Source organism: Hypanus sabinus, chromosome 1, assembly GCF_030144855.1.
Source record: "Hypanus sabinus isolate sHypSab1 chromosome 1, sHypSab1.hap1, whole genome shotgun sequence".
NCBI lineage: Eukaryota > Metazoa > Chordata > Chondrichthyes > Myliobatiformes > Dasyatidae > Hypanus > Hypanus sabinus.
The window spans coordinates 112,450,155-112,476,539 of NC_082706.1; the positions used below are offsets into that span (position 1 = coordinate 112,450,155).

At 40.1% G+C, this 26,385-nt stretch overlaps 1 protein-coding gene across 2 annotated transcripts in view; it reads left to right on the plus strand.

Annotated features, from left to right (window-relative positions):
• Positions 1 to 26,385, plus strand: part of rhpn1 (rhophilin, Rho GTPase binding protein 1) — an 88,967-nt gene that overhangs the window by 32,357 nt on the left and 30,225 nt on the right. For both annotated transcript variants that reach the window (XM_059974628.1, XM_059974634.1), the window contains exons 4-10: positions 567 to 642; positions 10,983 to 11,060; positions 14,809 to 14,933; positions 15,791 to 15,957; positions 19,148 to 19,335; positions 22,486 to 22,642; positions 24,923 to 25,039. In XM_059974628.1, coding sequence (XP_059830611.1) covers positions 567 to 642; positions 10,983 to 11,060; positions 14,809 to 14,933; positions 15,791 to 15,957; positions 19,148 to 19,335; positions 22,486 to 22,642; positions 24,923 to 25,039 — 908 coding nt within the window. The remainder of the gene's footprint in view (positions 1 to 566; positions 643 to 10,982; positions 11,061 to 14,808; positions 14,934 to 15,790; positions 15,958 to 19,147; positions 19,336 to 22,485; positions 22,643 to 24,922; positions 25,040 to 26,385) is intronic.

Below are 26,385 nucleotides of genomic sequence, written 5' to 3' on the forward strand. Positions count from 1 at the left end.
TCAATTGAACTTCAACAAGGTGTATATGTACACATGCTTGTTTATGCCATCAAAACAATATTGGGCATAGTCAGCCATATACATCCACCTCAAAGTTCATTATTACAATAATTGTGTTCCATTTTAGTTAAAGTTTTAAACATGCCAATGATTTTTTTCAATGTCAGATTTCTTCTTGTATTGTAACCAATAGGTGGCCTTTGCATTCTTGTAGGATATCACTATCCCTTAATGTGTTTAAATAAGACATGCAAATGAAAACAACATCTTTAGCACCTTTACTTAGTAAAGTCTCCAGGGGCCTATTGCAGCAATTCCAAATAAATAAAATGCTGAACTTTTTAAGGAGTTATGACAATAATATGTGATGGAACTTAAGATTATCTTAAAGGAAGAAAAAGGAGAGATAGATTTAGACAAAATTTGACAGCTTTAGGGTCATTGTGCTGAAGGCACAATGGCTGAGGTAGTATGATTATTATCAATTAACTATCATAATGCCGATGATGGTGATGACTGGGAGAAGAGATAATGAAAACATTTGATCATCTTTATTTGTATTTCAGTGAGTCTGTTAGTGTTCCCATGATTCCTCTTGGCCTGAAGGAGACAAAAGAAGTTGAACTGACGATGCCTCTGCAGGTTGGTAATTACCTATAATGACACAGTCAAGGACCTTCAAAAGAAACATACTTGTATAATTATTTATCTTACAGCCATGGTAAAGCTCTATATTAATGGACATTAGACTTCTTTCCAATTACATTCTGCTGTACTTAGCTAGCACAGAGTTCCTGACTATGACGGCTTCCTGTGAATATTCAGTGATATTTTTCATTTAACTAGCAAATGATCTTGAAGAATTAGTTGCCAGGTATTAAAACATTTTTATATAAAGAGAACACCTCTAATTCTCAATTTTTTTAATTGATTTTTTTATGCATTTCTACAACCACTACCAACAAAAACCCAACAGCAAAATGAAGATTAATACAGCGCAAAATAAACATATCAATTATATAGTTCAAAACAGTAAGGAAAATTTCTCAGTTCTTAGAAGTGGTTTGGTTCACAAGTGAATGAGAATAACAGTCTGTTTTTTTCAGGAAAGGCAGGTGTTAGTTCATGATCTGTTTTTCCAGTTATTTATTCTATGCATCCATGTTGATCCAATTTAAGTTATCTCCATTTTTTATTTCAGTACTGTTTATTGGAAAAAGAGAGAAATAATCTGAATGTCAACTCTAGTCTATAGTTTTAAGAATTAGTTATAACTTCACAGTGCCTAGTCAAATGAGTTTAGTTCACGTTCATCAAAACTCTTTTGTTTAAATGGCATCCTTGCTTCCCAGGCACCATAACATCAATGTTGTTGACATTAAGTACATGACCCTCCATTCATTGGCACCAAATTATTAATTTGTGTACATATCACTTGAAAATATAAGTGTAACGCGCTCTAAGGTTTCCCTGCTAATATAATGGCCTCTCTGTAATGTTTCACTGCTAGTGTAAGAGTTTCTCTATAGCAGCAATGTTTGGGCGATGACTAGAGATAAAGGGGGCTTTGGAATTTATATATAAATGGGAATCCAAATGGATACGGGAAAAAAAAGAATCTCCTATATTAAGACACTTGATTTATGCAATAATGTAAATATGGACGATGAGATAAAGAAATCTTTATTAGCAAAAAGAACTTTAATTCAAAATAGGCTGATTCCTTTTGCAATGGATAATAAACTTTTACATAATTGGATCCAAAAGGGGATTAAATATATAGGTGATTGTTTTGAAGGAGGTATATTGATGTTGTTTGATCAATTAAAAAATAAATATAAAATATCAAATATTTTCTCTTTTCTTTTATTTTCAATTAAAAGCCTATTTACGAGAAAAGCTGGGTCAAACAATGTTGATACCAAAACCTAGTGAAATAGAAATATTAATTCAGAAAGGAAAAATTAAAAAAATTACATCTTGTATGTATAATTTGATTCAAAAACAGACAATTAAATTAGGAATTCATAAATCAAGACAAAAATGGGAATCTGATTTGAATGTTAAAATTGATGGAAAAAACTGGTCAAGATTATGTTCTGATCGTATGAGAAATACAATAAATGTTCGACTTAGATTAATACAATATAATTTTTACATCAATTATATATAACACCACAGAAAATAAATAGATTAAATTCAAATATGTCTGACCAATGTTTTCGATGTAATCAAGGAATTGATACTTTTTTACATTCTACTTTGTCTTGTTTTAAAATTCAATCATTTTGGATAAATTTAAGACTTTTATTGGAACAAATTACTGGAGTACAACTCCCACATAGTCCACTATTATTTTTATTAGGAGACATTAAAGGGACAATACCGAAACTTAAATTGAATAAGTGTCAGAAAAAATTTATAAAAATTGCATTGGCAGTAGCCAAAAAAGTTATTGCAGTTACTTGGAAATCTGATTTATATTTAACTATGGATCGTTGGAATAATGAAATACATAGTTGTATTTCACTTGAAAAAATTATGTATAATCTAAGAAATGAATATGATATATTTTTGAAAATTTGGTTCCCATACTTACAAAAGATAGGATTAAATACATAGGTCCTTTGAAGATAAAATTATAAAGTAATTGGGGAAAGTAAAAATAAATATCAAAATTATTTTGAACTCCATGGAGCATGTGGGGATCCTCCGATATCCAGGCAATCTTTCTCTTCTTTCCTTTTTTTTCTTTCTTTAGATAAGGGTTAAGGGGTGGAGGGTTAAAAAATTTTAAAAAATATATAAGAAAAAGGAATGTGTGCCATCCAATGAGAAGCATGTTGTTCTTTCTTGTGGGTGTGATTCGTGGTCTTTTGTTGGCGGGAGATGAAGAAAGAAGATGCGAATGGAGAGAGTTGGTAGACCGCTCAACAGAGTGGACTTGGAGCAATGGTCCGAGGGTTAGCAACACTCGGAGGAGTTGACGGGGAACAAATGGATGGAACCGTGAGCTCCAACATTGCGCATTAGACTGTTTAATGAGAATGGGCCCTTTTCCTTTTTTGTTTCTTTACTAACCATAAAGTCAAATGAAGAATTATAAAGCTTAATCATTTAATTGCATACTGTGTACTGTTTGTTATTTCGTGGTACTGTTTTGTAACAGTGGTACTGTTTCCACTCAAACAAAATTTCCTCAGTTTGGCCTGGCCGAGGGCTGTCTTCCCCTAGATTAGGCTGCTAGTTGAACCTAGGGTTACAATTGTGGAGATATTCTTTGGGATTGATTCTGTTGGATACATTGAACCAGTGGAGTAGATATTCGTACTCTGGATGAATTGCTAATTTGCCTGTTAAGTACTGTTAAAGTTGCGATTGGGGGAGTGGAGGTTTGATAAAATGGAGGGCGCAGCTCTTGTTTTAATGCAGACCAGTGCTGATCTAGCAACAGTGGGGCAGGCCAAATCACAAGTTGAGTTTCCTGTAGCTTGGGGTGGAGATTTCAAAGACATGGTTCTATTGTTCCTGAGGAGTGAGCAGAAGGAGTGGTCGGATTTGGAATGTCTAATTAGTCCCCTTCCCCCAGGGGAGAGTGAACATTTTGAGTTAGTATCCACCTTTACCTCTCTGGTGAATAAATGAAAAATGCCCAGGTTCAAAGTCCCTGCTATGGTAGGCTCCACCTATTCTCCAGAATAACTCCCATGCCTAAAGGGGAAGAGGATTATGAGACTTGGGCAGATCAGACCTCTCAGTTGTTAGATGAGTGGCAGTGCTCTGATGACATAAAGTAACAGAGATTGGTTGAGAGTTTGAGTGGGTGGGCTGTTGATTTTATGAGAGCCGTCAAGTTGCAGTATCCCCTAGCAACTATGAGCATGTATAATTACATGCGAGCACTAGAAAACGCTTTTGGCATGACAGGAAGCCCAATGGAGCTCATGGCAGGGTTTCAGAATATGCATCGGGGAAGGGGGAGGAGCCTTCAACTTTTTCAGCTAGAGAGGCAGCTAAATTGCTTGCAGCACTGAGGGGTTATTCAGGTGTCTGAAGTGGATCAATAAAGAATGGACCAGATAGCCAGGGGCGCCCAGTCCTAGGACCTGATTGCTTGGGGTTTCTGACAGTCTCGTAGGACACGCCCCTTCCCTCTTTTGTTGAGCTGATCAGAGATGTAGGAGAGGAGGAGAGCGAGTTGGAAGCGCAGGAGCGCTCTGTCAGCAGGGTACAGTCCTTGGTAGTGGTCCCCTGTGGTGAAGGGGATAGCCTGCCTTGGGGAGCGGTAGAGGAGACTGTGGCAGAGTTGAGAACTGAGATGTCTCGGCTGTTATCAGCAGGTGTGACCCCTGCCCCCATATGATGGAGCTGATGAGGGGGCAGATCCGATGAACAATGCGGAGGGCTACTAGCAGTCGGTGTGATGCGAGAAGGAGAGTGAGCCCCTGGGTACCTAAGCAGAGAGAGTTTTTGAGAGAACTTAGTGGAGAGCCAGTGAGTGAATGGCCTGGTGTCTTTGGGGAAACATGTTCCTAGCAATATACCAAGGAACCCCTGAAAGCAAAAGACCCTATTCCTGAAAGCTTAGTGGGACAATGCTCCATTGTATTGATAGGGTTAGAGGGTATTTATGCTAAAGCCATACTTGACACCAGATTGCAGGTCACGTTAGTTTTACAACTGGTATCTGAAGCATTTACCATTGACACCATTCAGGGCACTGGAGATCTGGGGTCTTAGTGCTGGTGATTATCCATACGGCGGTTATTTGTCAGTGATGTTGGAACTCTCGAAGGCCGATGTAGGAGTGTCTGAGGTCCTTGATACTTTAGTGCTGGTTTGTCCAGACCCCTTTGAGAAGGGCAGTGTTTCAATTCTGGTGGGGGCGAACACTGCTCTTGTGAGGAGGCTCATGGGGTCTGCAAGGAGAAGACTAGTGAGAGCTGTTTGGAAACATTGTCCATGCACCCAGTGTTTCCAGCTGCTTTTGAGGAAGTACGCCGCATACCGAATGTAGACAAGGAACTGTGTGGTTCATCCACTCAAACCCAATGGGGGTACAGCCCACGGAAGTAGCAAGAGTGATAGGGACCCCCAAGTCTCCCAGAGTGCCTGAGGGAGAGGCCCTCTTTGTGGATGCTCCAGAAGACCATGAGGGAGAGTCGAGATTTCCTGCTGGGGTACTGGTGAGGCCCAAATTACAGAAGCCCTTGGTTGTACAGGCAAGCAGGATGGCAGTGATTGTCAGGATCACAACAAAGAGGGAGCACATTTTCAAGCGGGGAATAACCCTGGCGCATTTATTCCCGGCGACGGTAATGTCTAGTGTCCCTGTGAGACAAGCTGGGCAGAATCTATTGGAAAAAGGGGGAAAGTTGACCCCTGAGTCATTCAACTTTGGGGACTCACCAGTTCTTACAGGTTGGTAGAAACGATGTTGAAGCTGGAAGGTTTCTTTTCCATTGATGAGTTTGATGTGGATTGCTCCAAGAGCACTCGTCACACTATCCAAGTGACCAGGGACACTCAGCTTCGAGAGAGGTTATGGAGACTAGCCCCTGCAGAGATAGAAGATGTTCAGGAGCATTTGTGTGAATTGAAGGAGGCTGGGATTATCACTGAGTCTCGAAGCCCCTATGCATCCCCAATAGTAGTGGCTCGAAAGAAGAATGGGAAGGTATGGATGTGTGTGGTCTACAGAACTCTAAACAGTCGCACCATCCCTGACCAGTGTACGGTCCTGAGTAACGAAGACGTGCTGGTCGGCTGAGTGGTGCGAGGTGGTTCAGTGTGCTGGACTTGAGGAGTGGATATTACGAGATCCCCATGAGTGAGGCTGACAAAGAGAAGACAGCATTTATGTGTCCCCTGGGATTCTTCCAGTTCAAAAGGATGTCCCAGTGCATATCGGGATCCCCTGCAACCTTCCAGCAGGTCATGGAGAAGATGGTGGGAGATAGGAACTTGCTTGAGGTATTTGTGTATCTGGATGACCTCCACCTTGGAAGAAAATGAAGCGAGGCTACCGAAGGTGCTAGGCACCCTGAAAGTTGAAGGGTTATAACTTTCCCTGGACAAGTGCCAGTTCTGCAAAATGTCTGTTCGCTATGTTAAGCACATAGTCTCATGAGATAGAATAGCTACGGATCTGGCTAAGATAGAGGCGGTGACCACTTGGCCAAGGCTCCAGAATATGAGCGCTCTGCGCTTGTTTTTCGGGTTCTGTGGTTTACTATCGGAGGTTTGTGAAAGGCTACGCGAAAGCGAGTCACCCTTTGAATCAGCTTCTGTACGGTTACCCCCCCTTGGGGAAGAAAGGGAGGGGGAAAAGAGGACAGGAGGTGGAGAGTATCTTAACCCATTGAAGCCCTTTGGACTGAGGTGGGATGTAAAGTGTGAGGAGGTCTTTCAGTCGCTGAAGGAGCTGCTGACCCAAGCGCCGGTCATGGCTTTTGTGGATGCCCGATTGCATTATGTACTGCACATGGATGCCAGCCGAGAGGGCTTAGGGGGTGTCTTGTATCAGGATCAGGGCACCGGTTGAGACCTGTTGAGTTTGTCAGCCAGAGTCTATTGCCCTCTCAGGAAAAACTACCCTATGCACAAGTTGGAATTTCTGGCGTTGAACTGGGCGGTGGTGGATAAGCTGAGTGACTACCTCTATGGGGCCAACTTTGAGGTGAAGACGGACAACAACCCTCTAACTTGTACCCCGACCTAAGTGAAACCAAGGCCCTGGAAGACCATATCAGCTGGTGAACCTGGGGGTAAAGGCCATGTGTCAGTTTGCCATCACCGTGAAGGTAGAGGGAAAGGATGGGGTGGATCAGTTGGGAGTTTTTGATGATGCCATTTCATAGTTTGCTGTAACCTGTCTGCTCTGAAGACAAATCAGCTGCCAGAATTGAGTTCTGGGGAACTGGCAGCTATTCAACGAGACAACCCGGGCATTGGTACCATTTGGTCAGCAGTCAAAAAGGGAGACATGGCTCAGGCAGAGAAGACAAAATACGTGGCGGTGCCTCCGTTACTGAGAGAATGGTCTAGGTTGGAGTTGTGGAACCAGATCCTACACTGGGTCATGTCATCCCTGGACTGACCTCAGCGTTGCCAGCTGGTTCTGCCTGAGAAGTATCGAAGGATTGCATTGAAGTCACTTCATGATGATTCTGGACATTTGGGGATAGAAAGGACCTATGGATTGCTCAGTTTTACTGGCCCTAAATGAAGCCGGAGCTTGAAAAGTACTGCCAGTTGTGCATTTGATGCATTCGGCAGAAGACGCTGCCTACGTGGACAGCTCCCTTGTTCCACTTGCAGAGTGTAGGGTCCCTGAACCTGGTGTGTATGGATTTCCTGTCAATAGAACCCGATGCCAGCAACACAGTGAATGTCTTAGTCATCACAGACCACTACACTAGATATGCTCAGGCTTTTCCTACCACGGACCAGAGGGCATCCACAGTGGCCAAAGTGTTATGGGAGAAATATTTAATCTATTATGGACTCTCCAGGTGGATGCATTGTGATCAGGGATGGGATTTTGAGAGCAGACTCATTCAGGAGTTACTGGGCTTGTTTGGAGTTGAGGACCATGCCCTATTATCCTCGGTGTGCTCCCCAGCCCGAGAGGTTTAATCAGACAAGCTAGGCATGATCGGGGCCTTGGAGATCAAGGTGGAGGTGCATGTGGAGTCAACATGTTGGACATCTGGTCCACAGTTACAACTGTAACCAAAATGAAGCTATTAGGTACTCGTCAAACTCTCTGTTTGGGCACGAGGCGAGGTTGTCTATTGACCTTTGTTTTGGGACTACCAAAGACTTATCTGAAGTATGTATCTGATATGAGAAGAGAATTGAAAAGGGCTTATGAATTAGCTGGGGTCACAACCGCTAATCAGAATTGTGGAAATAAGAGGAGGTATGATCAACAGGTGAGGTTCTCGCAACTTCTGCCAGGAGAACAAGTCCTCATAAGGAATTTGGGGCTACCTGGGAATCATAACTTGGCTGACCACTGGGTGGCTATGCCCTATATGGTTGAGAGTCAGATGCCAAACCTGCTAATTTTCCGGGTGAAACCAGGGGTTGGGAATTAGCCTGGCAAGATTCTCCATCAGAACCACCTACTGCCCTGGGACAAGAGGTGCAGGTAGGCCTGGAGCCCGAGCTCGAGCCTACACCTTAGTAGGAGGACTCTGCAGAAACACGGGATGACTGCAGGAGAGGTTAAGGTGGCCCCCACCCCTGAGAAGGATACTGATTCAGAGGATGAGAACCTGGATGTGTGGTATATGCTGCCTTTTGCTAACTCCCCATTGATTAAGGAAGACACTCCCAGCCCTTCTCCCACTGAGAGGAGTGGGGGGACTATCTGTGGACAGCCTGGGTTGCAGCAGGGCCCTGCAAGGGATGAAGCAGGGGTTGGCCATCAAAAAGAGGGGTCTGAGTTGCTAGTGGGCACAAGTGAGAGGCTAGGGGAGGCCTCACCAGGTAGACCAGAAGTATCCCCGGTGGTGTCGGAACCTGAAGAGTTAGCTGAGGGGGAAAGGAGGTCTCAGAGAATTAAGAGACTTCAGGATAGGCTGGCCTATACAGCTTCTGGGGAACAGAGTGTGACCTCTACAGTTTTGGGGAGCAATGTCACTGCCTTGTGCACCTGAATTGGACTTTGTGTTTTGCAGGAAGAGTTGGCAAATTATTTCAACGTCATGAGGACATGACTAAATTTGATGGGGGAAGAGATTCACTGCTAATGTAATGGCCTCTCTGTAATGTTTCACTGCTAATGTAATGGCCTCTCTGTAATGTTTCACTGCTAATGTAATGGTTTCTGTGTAGCAACAATGTTTGAGTTATGACTAGAGATAACGGGGGCTTTGGAATGTGTGCCATCCAATGAGAGGCATACTGTTTCTTTCTTGTGGGTCTGAGAGAAGGGATTTGCAGTCTTTATTGGTGAGTAATGAAGAGAGAAGACGCAAATGGAGAGAAATACGCGCCTGGCCTGCTGCATTCCACCAGCATTTTGTGTGTGCTGCTTGAATTACCAGCATCTGCAGATTTCCTCATGTTTGCAAATGCGGAGAGTTTGTAGACCGTCAAACAGAGTGGATTTGGAGCAAGGGTTGGTGATGCTCAAAGGAGTCGACGGCAAACGATTGGACGGAACCATGAGCTCCAACGTTGCGCATGAGACTGTTTCATGAGAATGGGCCCCTTTCCTTTTTTGTTTCTTTGCTAACCGTATAAAAATATTATAAAGCTCAATCATTTAATTGCATACTGTGTAGCATTTGTTATTTCAGGGCACTGATTTATAACAGGGGACATCATGTAGCATCCACCCAAACAAGGTTTCTTAACTTTGGTCGGGCCGGGAGCTGTCTTCCCCTAGATTAAGCTGCTAGCTGAACCTAGGGTTATGTGAGTAAAGGAGGTGTTAAGTGCTTAAATTTCACATGGCTGCTGTGGAGATTAAACCATTTATTTTTTTCATTCAAACAAGAATTTTGTATTAACATAGAACATACATAGAATAGTACAGCACAGTTCAAGCCCTTCGGCCCACAATGTTGTGCCGACCCTTAAACCCTGCCTCCCATATAAACACCCACCTTAAATTCCTCAATAGTAGTAGTCTCTTAGATTTCAAATATTAATGATGGTTAGGCATTTAATGCAAAATGGGAAAATACTTAACCTGATTGAAGTGTCTTTTTCATCTGAGTGACTCAGCCATCTATAATGAATGTAGAAAAACTACTTTTTATCCTGTCTTCCAAGCATGAACATTTGCAAAATGGATTTACTCCAAGTTGCAGTGATTGACAACTAATTAAAAAAAAACATTGGTATAATTGATCCTGTTGTATCTGCACTCCTGTAAATATCAGTACCAGAGGGTCCAGACAGAGCCTTAGAATAGAAAAACATCCCTTTAAAGCAGAGATGAAGAGAAATGCTTTTAGCCAAAGGATATTGAATATGTGGAATTCATTGCCACTGATGGCTATGGAGGTAAAATTATTGGTTATATTTAAAGCAGAGGTTGATAGGTTCTTGATTAGTCAGGGTGACAAAGGTTATGGTGAGAAAGCAGGAGAATGGGGTGGAGGAATAATAAATCAGCCATGATGGAGCAAACTCGGTCAAATGGCCAAATTCTACTCCTGTGCCTTATGCTTTTATGGTCAAATGAACTAAAATAGCTCTGTAATGTTTTATCTTCCACTTTAACATTAGGGGATAAAATGAAGTCACAAGATTTTCATCCTGCTGTCACACTAGTTCTGCTCAGCTCCACCACTCTCATGGTAATCTTATTCATAAAGAAATGGGCAGCTAGGTCTGAGTTTCACATCTTGTTCTGAGGTTTTTGTGTTTTGGGTAGATGACAGAGTAACTACTCAATCGTCCAGAACTTAAATAAAATTTGCAATCCAACACAAAGCTATTTGGCTCAAGGGGTCCATGAACATCAAAGGAAATATATTTCACTGATTAAAGCCATGTTTGTTACAGTGGAAAACAGTGATTCCTGAAGCTCAATCATGTCCCTGCTCCATCATTATTTCTGGGTTCAAAACCTACAACTCAAGAGGTTTATGAGAATTGGAGATGGGTAATAAATGTTTGCCTTGCTAATGATATCTAAATCTGGAATAAATTTACAAACAGCTCCATGTCGGGTATAAGCTCCACGCATGTCACATTCCGATTATTTCGTCTCCACCTGTCTCCATATAAAGTATTCTTTTCACCTTTTTGTATTAGCTATGCTTCTGCTCAGTTGCTCCTGAATTCAGAAATCCATCAGAGTGAAAAGCCATCTGTGAAACTCCACTTTTCAAAATCATGAGTTGGTTTCCCTAACATCACCACTAAGATTTTTTTTAAATTTTAGGTCATTCATCCCATTCCAGTTACCATTCAAACCATTCTGCTGAGTGTTCTGCTTTCTTTTTTTGTTTTGTTAGGAACTTATTGACGAACACTACAGTGAGCCAGGATGCAGGTACGAAAAAGAACTAAAAGAATTTGCAGACCTCCGGCAGGTAGGTTCCATTGTTCTTGGGTTGACAGGTAAAAAGTTCCATTAAAAATAAATAACACAACAAACTAAGCATTATACTTTAAAAAAAGTACAGTCATCGTTTCAGGTCAAGACTCTTTGGCAGGATTTCCAGCATCTTCAAATTTTTTCTTGTAGGCAATAACTTACATGTTATGGCCAAATGCATTACTTCATTCAGAGTAAGAAGGTCACTGATTCTGTTCTAAGGTTGGCTGATTTTAATCAAATCTGAAGTTCAACTCAATCTCCCAATACAACAAGGGAGAAAGAAATGTATTAGAGATCCCTGAGAGACCAGGGATTGTTCAAATTTAGCTGGAAGTGTAAATGTGGATGTCTGACTTTCATTGGTGATCCCATGTGCATGTCTTATATAGTTCAATCTTTAGACTCTAGCCTCTTCTTTGTCTCTTCTACCCTTGTTCTGAAAGCAACTTCTGTGCAATGTTGTCTTGCACCAGATTTTGTCCTGCATTTATGGCAGGGTTTTTAACCACAATTCCTTCCCCCAATTCTTCTACCTCTCTGCCACTTGTTGAGAGCTCTACACATTTATCCTAGATGGTTGTATCTTTTCTTTTTCTCAAGTGTGAAGAAGGTTTAGAAATTCTGTAATATATAAAATTAAAAGTTGCTATCAGCATTGGGTTGAGCTTGACTGGTATAAATTTGATATTGGTTATTATTGTTACATATACCAAGATACAATGAAAAGCTTGTCTCATGTACTGTTCATATAGAACAATTCATTACACAGCACATAGAGGTAGGATAGGTAAAACAGTAACAAAATGCAGAATAAAGTGTAACAGCTATAGAGGAAGTTCAATGTAGTTAAACAGTAAGGCGAAGATCATTACGATGTAGTGAGGTGAAAAACCCATCTTACTGTATTTGGGAATAATTCTGAGGGAGGTGTGGCTGCCTATCATTACTGATTTTGTTTCTTCTTTGGTCATCAAGTCGAAAATGCAGCTGCAGAGTGAGGTGTTGACTCCCAGATCTGGAAGGTTGGTGATGAGCTTGCTTGGAATTAAGGGTGAGGTGTAGTCAGTAAGCAATAGTCTAATGAAGGTGTCTTTTTTGTCCAAGTGCTCTAAAGATGAGCATAATGCCAGGGAGATGGTATCCACTGTAGACCGTAGGCATATTGCAGTGGATCAATGTTGTCTGGGAAGCTGGACTTAAAGCATGCCAGGACCAGCCTTTCAAAGCACTTCATGAATGTGGATGCCAGAGCATTAAGGCACTTTACCTTGTTTTTCTTAAGTACCTGGATGGTAGTGGTCTTCGTCAAGCAGCTGCAACTTCAGAATGAAGCAGAGGGAGGCTAAAAATGTCTGTAAATACCCTCACAAGCTAATCTGCACAGGATCTAAGGATACATCCAGGGACACCATTTGGCCCCGTGCTTCCTGCGGTTCACTCTCTGGAAGAATGATCTTTTGTCTGTAATTATATCTGTGGGTGGAAGCTATTGAGGTGGGTGTGACATACCAAACTTCTGTTTAAATCATGCATAAAATGCTTTCTGAAAGGGTTGTGCTTTTGTTGACGATGTTGTCCACCTTTGTTTTGTAGCCCGTTATGTTATGGTATGGAAGCCCAGCTATAACTGATTTGGGTCTGGATTTTTAGACTGCATTGTCTCTTGACATTTCTGATAGCTTGGTGGAGATTATGTCTCAAGTTTTTAAAGGTCAGTGTCACACATTTTGAAAACTTAAGACCTAGTTTCAGTAGGGAATGGATCTGCCAGTTCATCTATGGTTTCCAGCTTGTGAACATCTGAATTATCCTTTCTGGTACACAATCCTGAAAACACTTGCAGATAAACCATGAAGTCTTGATAGTCCAATAGGCTGCAGATGCTCATTGTTTATATTCGTATGATTACTCACTTGGTCAAGGCAACTTTGGACATTCCACCTCTTCATTATATTCTATCATGGAGAAGACAGAAAAAAACCGACCCTCAGGGATTTGGAAATTTCTAGTTATTTACCTCTGAAGTACTGCTGCAGGTGCTTTTACATTATTTATCTGTGGCAATGTTTGTGATTAACTAAGTGGGTGGTTATTTATACTGTACAAGTATTGAAAATTATTTATCAAATGTTTGACATCAAAAATACCAGCATGCAATAGATTTTAATCTGTTTATTCTGAATGGCTTTGGAAAATTTGGGATTTTTATTTCCTTGGAGAAAAGAAGACATTGCTTACAGGTGAAGTTTAAGAAATCATGAAGCATTGGTTGATTAAGGCTGTCATAGTTGAGGGAGGTAATGGGGATAAGCTCCCACTACCTATTAAATGCTCCCAAAGGGATACATTTAAAATAGCATCTGACAAACCAAGTCTAGTCCTGGTCTTCACAAGTGGCTTAGCTACTAAGCCCAGCGGAACTGTTTCTACTGACAAGGCAAGGGGCAAAAGTGGGTTACTAGTTGCTTTGGGCAGGTGGTACTTGTCAGCCATAGTTGGCAACTCATCTAGGAAAAGGAAAACTCTGATCTGAAACCTCCGCTGGCTTGCAGCAATACCCACTCATGGGGAAGGGTTTGGGAGTAAACCCAGAGGAAAAATCCAGAGCTGGAGCCCCAAAGTCAGTCCAACGTTGAATTCAATGCTGACTGGCAATTCCCGTAACGGTGCTAATGTCAAGCTGTCTCTGCTGTTCCTTTAGATTCATCAGCTGCGTGCAGAGGGGGAGCCTGCTACGTGGGCAACGGTTTGCTCTCCATATTGTGGCTTGCATATACTGGCTTGTGTAGACTGCTGGGTCACAACATCCATGGTCGACCTCGACCAACAGAGGGCCTCATGAGGCATTGAGTATGCTTTTGCTTTTTTTTCTCTTTGACCATGGATGTATGTGGCTTAGAAAATGTAACTTTGTATTCAATATTGTTGGATTGTTGCATTTGGAGCTTTTGGATCTGAATGTGCACAACTCTTTTAAGTTAAAATTTGATGACAGATAAGAAAAAATTAGACTGCTATCCATGCACCAGTGTGTATTTTTTCCCTCTTATTATCCCTGTAGTTTAAAGGAAATCTAACAGAATTTAAATGGTCTAATTTTAGTTAATAAATGTTTAATTATGATATTTAATTGGATTGGCAAATGGTTAGAGGAGTGGAAATTCTATAGGGCTGAAATCAAATATATTATGCTTGTTTTTGGAGAAAGGAAAATGGGTTAAGTGTATGATTGATCAAAATTAATTTTATCTTTCCAGGAAGTTATCATGCTGCCTGTCAGGTTCTTATCATTTGAGACTGACACTAAATAAAGGCTTCTGTTGCAAAATGAGAACTACTTTATTATAATGCTACACTTAACACATGTAGCATTGCAAAGGATGTGAATTCAAATAAAGAGGATCTGACCAAACTGTTCATTGTTTTTTCTTTATTGTGTGATAATTACAATTCAAAGGTTAGATTGATGCTGTGTTTCTGATTTTCTGCAAACATTTTTCAATTATAGTGTCACAGAATTTATGGAAACGTTCTGAGTTTACTGCCCTGTGAAGTTTCTCTCCTCTGAAACTTGCTGTTTGTTCAGCAATGGTGACATACAGGTCTGAATCTAAGCGACACTCTCCATGCAATATCTCAGCTACATTCTCCATGTGCTGGAACATCAGCGCAAAGTAGTTTGGTAATTTTGAGAAATTTAAAATTTAATCACTTGACTTAAACCAGCATTTTGATTTCAGGCAATGCGAACTCCAACCCGGAATGATGCTGGAATCGAGCTTCTTATGGAATACTACAACCAGCTTTACTTCATTGATAATCGTTTTTTTTCACCCAATAAAAATATGGGTATCTTTTTTCATTGGTAAGACTTCTGTTGATTGTCTTTTGCTTTATGTTTGTGGACTGTTGGTAATTGAAACATTGATGAAATACTGAACGTTCTCATAGCAGATTTCCTACTTTGAAATTCTAAAGTATGCATTGACCTTGAATTGGGAGAAATAAACATTGTCACTATGAAATGAACTGACAAATAATCTTTCTATCAAGAACATTAAAGTGTATGCAAGAGCAGGATCAACTGTAATTTAATTAGCCAGAAGGATTCATCAACAAAAGTGTTGAGTTCACATCAAAGAAAGATTTCATAACATAATGTAGAATCTGATTGCTCGTATTTCAAATGCTAGACTAGGCATCAAAAGTTATGTTGCTTCTATCAATCTTCAGAATCTGTTGAAAACCATTGAAAAGAGTTTGGGTATATTAAGCAGTTTTTATTTGTTAAGTTTACATATGTAATTAAAAATGCATTGACATTGTGTCTTTAATTTTTTCTTCAAGATGTTCCAAAGTGGTTACATTTATTGATGTAATTACTTGGTGTGATCGTAATTATCAAGTGACAAAGTTATCTCAATTTATCAGTACATTTCTGAGTCAATGAGAAAAGTTTGGAAAAGGGGCAGGAATAGGGATCATATCGTAAGGTTTAGAATACCATGGAATGAAGCATGAAATACTTTAAGTCAAAAAAGTAGTCAATTAATGAAGGGCCAATTTCATGCAAGGTGTTCTTGAAAGAATATCTACGATCCAGACTGAAACACAGATAACTTGAACATCTTGAATGACTTGGTAGTTTAATGTTATGTGCTTACCGTGTGATCAGTTAAATAAGTTTACGTTTCCTCCATTTCCTTGTCAATATTTTGATAGGTACGACTCTTTAACTGGTGTTCCTTCCTATCAACGGGCTCTGGCTTTTGAAAAAGGAAGTGTACTCTTCAATATTGGTGCACTATATACCCAGATTGGTGCGCGGCAAGACCGAACCACTAAGGAAGGCATTGACCAAGCTATTGATGCTTTCCAAAAGGCTGCAGGTAGGCTTGCATTGAATTGAAGGAATTGCTCAAGACAATATTAAAATCAGGGTAATTGCCACTGTTGTTTTCTGGCAGCAGTACATTGCGATAGATAAAAGCTGTAAATTACTGTGTAATATGTATATGTATGTGTGTATGTATATATATTTTGTATGTTTATATTTTTGTATTTAAAAAGTTAAAATAAGTTTTGCAAAAATAGTAAAAAAAAAGTTGTGAGGTTTTGTTCATGGGTTCAATGTCCAGTTAAAAATCAGATGGCATAGTGGAAGAATTGTTCATGAATCCTGAATCACTGGGTGTGTGTCTTCAAGCTCCTGTACTTTCTCCCTGCTGGTAGCAATGAGACGAGGGCATGTCCTGAGTGATAGGGGTCCTTTATGATGGATGCCTTCTTTTTGAGGCATCACTCCTTGAAGATGTCCTGGATGCTGGGGAGGCTCATGCCCATGATGGAGCTGACTGAGTTTACAACTTCTTGCAGCTTATTTCAATCCTGTGCAGGGCCACCCCTCCCCTGCCTTACCAGAGAGTGATGCAGTCAGCTAGAATGCTCTCTATAGTACATCTGTAGAAATTTCTGAGGGTCTTTGGTGACATACCAAATCTCTTCAAACTCCTAATGAAATATAGCTGCTGTTGTGCCTTCTTTGTAACTGCATTAATATGTTGGTCCCCGTTTAGTTCCTTACAGATGTTGACACCCAGGAATTGGTCCCCTTGAAAAGTGTGTGTGAAATGTACAAGAGTGATATAAATGAGTGAGGTGGTGTTGCAACTTTAACCTTGCATTCACCCTCAGCAAAACCAAGGAATTGATTGTGGGAAGAACATGCACCAGTCCTCAGTAAGGAGTCAATAGTATGAAGGTGAGCAGTGTTAAGTTCCTGGGTGTCAACTTCTTGAAGGATCTGTCCTGGGCCCAACATATTGATGCAGTTACATGTCACAGCTCTACTTCATTTGGAGTTTGAGGAGATTTGGTATGTCATCAAAGACTCTTATAAGTTTCTTCTATATACTATAGAGAGCATTCTGAATGGTTGGATCACAGCCTGATATGAAGGCTCCAATGTACAGGGTCACAATAAGTTGCAGAGGAACTAGACTCAGCCAGCTCCTTCATGGGCACAACCCCTCCCCACTACTGAGCTCATCTTAGGTACAGTGCCTGAAGAAGGCAGCATCCTGGATATGCCCTCTCCTCATTACTATCACCATGAAGTAGATACCGGAGCCTGAAGATGATTAATCACTGAGTTAGAAACAACTTATTCCCCGTCAACTTGAGGTTTCTGAAAGGCCTTTGAATCTATAAACACTGTGTCATTATTCCTTTTTTGACTATTTATTTATTTTGTAGTTTATAGTAATTTTATATCTTTGCACTGTACTGCTGTTGCAAAACAAATTTCACGATAGTGATAATAAACCTGATCCTGATCATTTGGCTCAACTTCCAAGTGATTCTATAAAGAAGTAATAGTGCCCATTGATGGAACAGTAGCAAAAATTAAAACCTTTGGAATCAACATGAACAATGAGAAACAGGAAGCTGAAAGAACTGGCAGCTTGATTCAGTTGATCTCTCCAAGTCAGATGATTGTCTGCTCAAACTGCACTCCTGTTCTTGCAGGGAGTGTGGCCTGTTCTACCATTACATTGTGTTATTGAACAACTGCTGAATAGTCAAAGGTGCTGTCCTTTAGATGAGTAATTAACCAAAAATATTACTAGCCTGTTTAATGAATGCTTAAACATCATGCAGCACTATCTGAATGAATCGATCAATTTTATTTTCGGGCGAATGACTTGATTCTCTGAGAGAAACATAGTGACACAAATGGTAGAACAACAGCCTTGGAGTTCTTGCAAGCCAGGTTTAATATGGACTTCTGGTGCTGTTTGAAGTTTGAATGTTTCCTTGTGACTATGTAGATTTTTTCTAGGTTCTCTGGTTTCTTCCAATATCTCAAAGATGTATAGATTAGTAGAATTGGCCATTGTAAATCACCCCTTGTAGTAGAATCTTTAGGGAGTTGATGAGCATGTTCAATTTAAAGTTTAATTGTCATTCAGCCACACATGAATACAGCAAACAAAACAATTTTCCTCCAGGGGTAAGGTGCAAAACACAGTACCAACAACTCACAGCACAGACAGTTACGAAAGCAGAAAAACATACAGTTGCAGAACAAATATCTAGTCCAAGTCCCTTAGCAGCATGGCCTGTAGATTAATGGTGCATGAGATGTTGCTCTGGTCCAGCTTGTCTTCCACTGAGCGAACATTGAAAGGCAGCACTGACAGAAGGAGCCAGCCCGTAACCCAGCTGTCTCCCACACCGCCTCAGCGTCTCCTCTCCTGGCTGGCTGCAGCAGGTGGTATCGGGACATCACCTGGTCCATGCAACAACCAGGGCAACACAGTTCCCCTGCCATCAGTCTCACCAATGAACCAATGAACTGAGCTTGCAGTTTTCTACATTACCAATGTCCAACAGGGTCTTGCAGTCACAATTAAAACATCCAAGACAATCGTTTGCACCAGTTGTTGGTCCATGCACCAACTCCACACAACAACATTATGCAACAGGTCTAGGCAATACATGTATGTAGCTCCATCACTGCTGAGAAACTTGCTGATGGGATAGGCCTGCAGTACTCGATAAAAGAAAATTGGATAATGCAGGTTTAGTATAAATGAGTGGTTGATCTTCAGAGCAGACTCAGTTGGCCCGTTTCTATGTTGTATTGTTTTATCACTCTACAAAATAGTGTTCATTTACGAATTTTTGTATACACGGATGTTTTGAAGCATGACATGCTTGGGCATAGACTAATGCATGTATTTAAGGAAAAGTATATAAAACGATTAAAGAGATGGAATATACAGAATTTGACAGATCAGGAACTGCTTCCTCTACTACTATCTTCTGTGGGCTCGTCCTTAAGATTGAGGAGTTTTGGTGATCAAAGCTATGTTCCTGTTCCCATTGCCACCAAACAAAAATATTTTAAGAATTTTTTCACATAAAGTATAAAGGATAAATTTTTAAAGGAAAATGTTCTTTTTCAAAAATCCACCTGTCATGCATTCTAAGCTGCATGAGCGAAGAGCGAATTACACAAAGACTTTGTAGTATTTCATAATTAATGGTCAAATACATCTTGTCTATTCTCTCCAGGTGCTTTGAACTATTTAAAAGAAAACTTCTCGAATGCCCCAAGCCTCGACATGAGCACGCCATCCCTCAACATGTTAGTGCGTCTAATGATCGCACAGGTACAGGAATGTGTCTTTGAAAATGTGATGCTGGCAGGAATTAAGGATGAGTTCTTGGTACAATTACAGAGTGCGCAGGAGGCTGCAAGGGTAAGATGTTAAAGTAATAGTAGTGCAGATATATTCATTCTATTTGCATCATTATGTAACTCTTGAGCAAAAAAATCAAATCATTGGCCATTACCATGGGATTCATATTCAAAAGAACCACATAATAGAACATGAAAAAGCCTTTCAGCCCATAATTAAATACCATCAGTAATTAAATGAACTAATTAAATTAGTAACCAAATGCCCAACTAAACTTATACTTTCTCCCTACAGAATGTCCATGTCCTTTCATTTCTTATATACTCTTGTTCCTATCTAAAAGCCTTGTTAATGCCTTAATTATGTTTGCCTTCAACTACCCCAGGCAGCACATTCCAGGCACCCGTTACTCTTTGTGTAAATAAAATGTGCCCTGCACATCTCATTTCAATTCATCTAATTGCTCAGAAATCCTATTCCTAAGAATTCTGTTCAACATGCTAACTGCCCAGTCACTGCTGTGAGACTCACCAGTCTGGAGTTTCTAGGAATATCCCCATCTCTCTTTGTGAATAATAGAATGTGAGTCACTTACCAGTCCTCCTGGTCCTTACCTGACGCTAGAGTGGGCACAAAGATATTGGTTAAAGCCCAGCAATCTCATCCCTTACTTATCACAGAATCTTTTGGTTTATGTCATCAGGCCCCAGGGACTGTTCACCTTAAAGTTCATTAAGAGAACCAACACTACCCCTTTTATCTGAAAATCCCCTAACAAATTAGCACGTTACATATTGATCTCCCTATCCTCCATGTTCTTCTCCTTGGTAACTGTATTGAAGGAACCAGACTTTTGTAATAGTTCAGTAAGTAAATGTCGTGAGCTTACTGATTATGAGGTTTCTACTAATGTAATTTTTTTTCAAGTTATTTCGCTCAGTTCAGAGCTTGTTAAGGTGCTTTTATAATACAATTTTCTATTCAATCTTTACAAGTTAATTTATGGAATGTGTACATTGGTAGCCTAGCCTGCAAATTTTTGTTGTAGAATCACAGAAATATACAGCACAGAAAACGCGGTCCTCCGTGCCAATTGTGATGTTTATCTACACTAATCCCATTTGCCCACATTAGAGTTCATCCATTTTAGCTTTTCCTATCTTAAGTATGTGTCTAAATGCCTTTTAAATATTTTAATTTTAAGTGTCTGGGCAGTTTCTACAGTAGGTTACATGGTCGGCATAACATTGTGGACCAAAGGGCCTGTACTGTACTGTAGATTTCTATGTTTCTATCTCTCCAATACTTACTGTAGCAGTTCATTCCAGATATTCGTCATCCTCTGTGTTGGAAAACTTGCCCCTCTAATCTACTTTAAATTTCTCTCCTCTCAATTTAAATCTATGCCTTCTAGCTTTAGAATCTCCTGCCCTGGGAAAGTAATTCAAATTATCTATTCCATCTATGCCCCACACAATTTTATAAAGTGATCTCTGTAAGGTTACTCGTCAGCCCTCCTACATTCAAATGGCAATAGTCTATCCAATTTCTCCTTACTACTACAAGCTCTATTCTAGGCAACATCTTGACGAACCTTTTCTGCACTGTATCTTGTTTCCACATTTCCCCTGCAATGTAGCAACCAAAACTGTGCTCAGTACTCTGTGTCCTAATCAGTGTTTTGTTCAACTGCAAAACACTGTCCCAATGATTGCACTCAAAGCCTCAGCCTACGAAGGCATGCATATCAAAATGCCTCTTTTTACTGTTCTATCCAATTTTGTCATCACTTTCAGGAAGCAATTGACTTTCACTAGTTGTTGAGAAGATACTGTATTAGTCAGCTGCCATTTTAAGCAGTTTCTGGGTCCTTCTCCCTTGCCACCACTGCTCCCCCCAAACTCTCTTGCCCACTGAACACCAGCCCTTAATGCTTGCCATCTGTCTCCCATACGTGGCCTATGATCGAACACTGAATTTTCTTTCACAAACAGCACAATATATGGAGGAAGTTGGCAGCAAATATTCAGTGGCACTAATGCCTTGGATGTTGGGCACTATTAAACTTTACAGCAGGAGGCCCTTGACTAAAGCAGTTAGTGTGCCATATAACAGTTCTTTGTTCCCATTTAAGATCTTCTAGACCAAGAATTTTTAACATGCAGAGAAAGGGAGGAAAGAGCAAGAAAAAGGTCAATGGTAGTGAGGAAAGCTGGTAAAATCAAATAACAAAAGGGATGAAAAAGGCATTGGTAATGAAATAAAGAGCAAAGTATAAAATATAGTATAAATGAAGTGCAAATGGGAATGGCTGAACCTGAGAATGTTAAGCTCGTCTTGCCTGGAAAGCTATAACGGTCCAGTTGAAAGGTAAGGCACAGTTACCTGAGCTTGTAGAATTCACAGGAAATCCTGTAAATTTCCACCATTTCTGGAAGGATTGTCAGGATCCTGAAGAAATACCAGAATAATACAACCTACAAACCCACAAAGAAGCTCAAATCACAGCTAACGCAGGTCAAAGATGACTTGCGGTTCAGGTTGGCTGGTGTTTACAGGAATCCTTGTGAATGTGGAGCAGCATATATCACCCAAACGGGATGCACAGTGGAAACCCACGTCAAGGAGCACAGGAGATGTGTCCGTTTGGGTTACCTGGAAAAATTGGTGGTAACAGAACATTGGATTCACAATGGCCGTGGAATTGACTTAGACAGCATGAAACTACTGTGCTGCACCAATGATTTTTGGGACCACCTGGTAAAGGAAGTAATTGAAATAAAATTAGAGGAAAAGAATTTTTAACAAAGGTGAAGGTCTTGTTCTAAGTGAGAACCAGATTCAGTTGTAAGCAGTGGAAACCTGGTTGGATGAACATTAACCAGTCGGGAAGGACAGCCAATGGGGTTATAAATACCACTGGACTAGACATCATCCCGGATGAAGATGGCAGAGTTTGTCATCAAAATATTGGTTAAATCGATATCTGTACCTGGCTGGAAGCTCAAGATGAGTTTATTCATCGTATATGCTGGCAAAGCACTAGAACCTTTTACATCTCACTTCATATTTTCTACAGTTTGCATGTCTTTGGAAAATTCACTGCTAAGAACCAAATGGTACCATTTCATTGATGTGATGGGGTAGAGCAGTAATTAAAATTATAATAATATGTCTGTTTATGCTTGTATTCCTTATGTTGCTATTTAGGTGGCTGATGTTTATTCCTTGGTCTATCAGACAATGACACAACCCCCAGTGAAAGACTATGTTCCATTCTCTTGGACAACTATGGTTCAGGTCAAATCTGAGTACTTCAAAGCTGTTTCACATTATTTTGCTGCTATTGCATTTTGTGACCATACAAGTAAGTATTTCACCAAGTTGGCTGCATTTAGTTGGTGATTGATGTTTTGATATAATGTTTGACACGAAAGAAAGATTGTTTAATTTTGCCATTGAAAACTAGTACAAGAGCAAATGTAGTGATTAAGTCAAGTGGGGTAAACAGTACTGGTCAATTGGAATGATAAGTTCTTGTAAACACACTGTTGATAGAGCCTATTTTCACTTTGGAGAACAGTGCATTGCCCCTGCTTCAGAGTATTTTAATTGCAACATTGCTAAGTTTCTAACATTTCAATTATTATAAATGTGTGCTTAGAAATTGAAGCACACAGTATTGTTCCTTCACTTTAGTCTTCTGTAAATTGCGTACTTCCGAAGTAGAATGTCATTGCATCATTTATATGTCAAATTGCAGCACAGTTACGATTCATTGCACTGTCTGTGGTACAAATTGTGCCTCAAATTAGACAAATTAGTCTGTTTTGTTCCAAGGGCTACACTTCTGGATTTCATAGGACACCTTTAAAAGCAGCAAGGTGGCTTAAGAGGCTCCTAGAGTATTTTACAGGACAGTGCAGTAAACCTAATGCAGATAGATGCTTTTCTCAGATCTTAACATGCTGTGCCCAACTGCTCTACCGTTGTCCCCAATAACTTCTCAGAATCATCCCTTCCCCATAGGTATGGATCAATCTCTAGAATCTCTCCTCTCAGACCCAGAACTCTAGGCAATTACCCACAGTTACCAGGCCCCTATTTCCAGGTACAAATACCATGCTGTGAACAAGCTTACACTTAAGCAAGCAAAAAAGCAAGAGTACAACTGGCAATCAGTGATATACAAGTCCTTGGGGCACCTTTCGTAATGCAGGTTAGTTTCCGGATTATGACACTAATATTCAATAGTCCAAATGGAGCTTCACTAGAATAAGGCCATGAGGGCATCAACAACATAAAGAAAGGCAGCATGAAGCAAAGCAAAATATTTATTCCTCTTTCATACATTCAACGCAAGGAGCAAATCAAGCAGGCAAAACTTGACATTCAGATAAATGTCCTATAAAGCTGGATATGTGATCTTTTTATTTTGCTGTGAACAAATTCTGGTGGTGATATTTGATTGAATTCTAACCTTTTGATTCTTCCTTGAGCTACTGCAATGTTTAATATCGATGCCCTATTGAGTCTCAAATATATAATGTATGTTAGTATATGTGTGTGTGGTTTGTAATTTGTACAATTATTCTGTGATGTGTGAGAAATGGTCTACATTCTGAGATGTCACATTGCAATCATTGCAAGCTGATGTAGAGGTGAACTGATGCTGTTACTGACTGAGCTGTTTCTCTCCACTTAATGAACTCCTGGACAGAATACTTACCAAACAAAAACAAATAGAACTGCACAGCTTCCTTCCAACCCAAAACAAAATAAAAGATAAAGATAAACTTAACTCTCACTTAGCCACCTTGAACAAAAGTGCCATTATGATTTTGGGGAGAATTTTGTGGACAAAAGCTTTAATAGTTGGAAGCAGACCTCTGTTAGAATAGAAAGATTTAGAATGCATGAAATGGCAATTGTCCTCTGGGATTTAAAGGTCGGAGCAGATCATTTTAATAAATCAATTAATCTTTGAGGAGCTTGACTGAGACTGTTGTGCATGAAAATCCCAGATCAGCAGGTTCTGAGCTACTCAAACCACCCAGTCTGCTACCAAGTCACTTCACAGTCAAAGTCCCTTAGATCACATTTCTTCCCTATTCTGATGTTTGGTCTGAATGACATCGGAACCTCTTGACCACATCTGCATTGAGTTGCTGCTACATAACTGGGTGATTAGATACCTGCATTAACAAGCATATGTACCTAATAAAGTGGCCACTGAGTGTACCTGGGTAACATTCTTACAAGTGTTCAGTCCAATTCTTCCAGTCATTCATTGTCAGCTGTTGAGATTACCAGGCAGAAAACAAAGAGTGGAAATAGGTGATTTCCCTGGTTGGCCAAATGAACAAGTTACTGCATGAATAGTGCTTGTGCCCGGCTAGTTGAAATCTATAGCATCTATTTGGCTGATGGAACCAAATGTCATTTACAAGCTTTGGATTGTTAGCTCGTCTTAATGAACAGCATATTTACTGGACTGGACTGAAAGTTTAAAAAAGGAAATGAAGGTTGCATGCCACTTGCTTGAACCCAAGTGGACAGCTAATAAACAACGGACATGAACGTGTTGATGCCTGGAAAGATAGTATTTAAGGGAACTTGAAAGTTTTTTGCATACTGTTTTTTTCAGTGGGTCCTGATGATGAAAGTGAACACATAAAGGCTCTTCAGCAACTTCATGTAACAATGCCTGAGGGTCCATCATTGGTTATGGTACTTAAGGATAATGAGGAGCGACGCAAATTAGGTATGCAGTAAAGACAATCTTGTAATGGTTCATAATGTTTAAAGTTTCAGCTGAAGGAATGCAAACCATACATGAACAGCCTGTCATTGTGTACATACAATAAATATATTGTTTTTGTAGTGCGGTGACTAGGCTGCTTTGTAAGTAAATGTAACTTTACATTGTTTACCAGTAGTGTTCAATGAGAAGTAAAAAAAGTGGTTGAAATAAAAATGGAAAGTGGGAAATACTCAACATATGTCTATTATTTATTGTTTTTATTTCAAACGTTAACCATTTGCAATTTTTAATATTTAAATAAGATGAATAACTTATTTTGCAGTTTGTTAAGCTTGGACCATTGGCCAAGGTGCTAGCAGATTTTTGCATGTTAGGTCTATGGGGTCCTTGCATTGGAACATCCAAATGGGACTTAAGTTTAAACCCTATATCCTGAATTTAATCTTCAGTTATACAGTGTATATCCATAGGGCTGTTATTCTTGTAAAATACGTAAGTCTTTAGAGGCAAAGTCAGAAATAACTAGACTTTGAACCAAAGGAGAACATACTGGATTAATTAAAATGTCAGCCATAGAGATCCTTCTCTTGCCTTGGAAGGGCTGACCTGATTGTTTACCTGTGCTAGTGGGGAGAGCAGAAGTGATGTCTGCATTCCTATTGCCCAAAGCCAGTGGACCTCTCAGTGCACTGGGCAGTCAAAGGATGAGAGGGACTGCAGTGGCATTCTCCATACTCCTCCAATCATCCTCTGCTTACTTAATCAGTGTCCAAAATTTTGTTAAACCCAAAGCACCCATGTAAGATCTTTGCAGCCATCAGGAAAGCACCCATTGTAAGGAGTTTCACAAAGCAGTGGAACCCCATTATTTTTGGAACGATGTAGACAGCCTTAAAAATCCTCTGCAATAGAAGTTAACACTTAACTTTGGAATCACTACTTTTCAAGTATTTGCATGAAATCCAAGTGATTGGTGCCTGCCTGACAACAGATGTTCTTTCAAAAAAAAACTTGTGCAATTTCTTCTGGAGATTCCCTAAAATTTCATGAAGATTTATGTTATTAGGTGCACATCCACTGTAGAATACATTATGAGCACATGCAACCAGGTCAAATATCTGGAACTGTGTAATTCAGCTTTGAAAATATTTTCTACTCTGGGAATAATTGATCTATATATATTAAAAAAAATGTGTACTGCTGAGGAAAAAAAAACAATGTCACCTGATTGAATTTCCAGTCAAGTGTGCTGTGGTTTCAGATCATGCAAAGTGTGCCTTAGATTCTGTTTTTGTACTGCACCTGTACAACAGCATTGTTCTGCTTCATGTTGGATGATTCTTACC